The 522-nt window shown below is 39.5% G+C and overlaps 1 protein-coding gene across 1 annotated transcript in view; it reads right to left on the bottom strand.

Annotated features, from left to right (window-relative positions):
* The window catches only part of LOC119590853 (methanethiol oxidase-like), a gene marked incomplete at its 3' end in the record, with an annotated part of 18,823 nt that extends 18,567 nt beyond the window's left edge, over positions 1-256 (bottom strand). Inside the window, 1 exon segment of the mRNA XM_037939611.1 lies at positions 127-256. Within this exon segment, the coding sequence (XP_037795539.1) occupies positions 127-139 (13 nt within the window). The 5' untranslated portion in view covers positions 140-256.
* Between the last annotated feature and the right edge of the window lie 266 nt (positions 257-522).

The raw sequence follows: 522 nt of genomic DNA, 5'->3' as shown, positions 1-522 counted from the left end.
TGTACTATTGTTGCCAGAAAAAATCCACACCTTTTGGTACACATTAAATGCATTAAGTGATATTACGTAAAGCCTTTAACTTGTTTAACGATAGTTACAATAAAAAAAAAACATTACTGCACGAACCTTTTTCACTCATGGTAAATTTGTTTGCAGTGGTCGGTCGACAACGACAAAAAGGGGACCGGTACTTATGCAGAGAAGAGGTCGTGCGTGTAACCTCTGCAAAGGCTAGTTTCAGACTGATAGCCCTCTCACAGCTCCAACGAGTTTAGTGGACACAGTGGCTGCCGAGAGCTATTCGGTAAAGATACAGTTAGCCTGTTCACTCCCTAGACAACAACGTGTATCAGCTGTATTCATCTCTGTTCCATAGGTGAAAAAATGCGCATTTACACACAGTATGAGTGTTGAGATGACTTCAGAAACTTCAAATTTTGGTTAATCATATATGGCAACACTGTATATTATTTAACCATGACCTTGTGAGCCTAGGCTGATGTTTCTATATGTTCTATCATG

The sequence above is a fragment of the Penaeus monodon genome, chromosome 27 (assembly GCF_015228065.2).
Source record: "Penaeus monodon isolate SGIC_2016 chromosome 27, NSTDA_Pmon_1, whole genome shotgun sequence".
NCBI classification, from domain to species: Eukaryota; Metazoa; Arthropoda; class Malacostraca; order Decapoda; family Penaeidae; genus Penaeus; species Penaeus monodon.
This window is presented reverse-complemented; position numbering and strand designations above follow the sequence as displayed.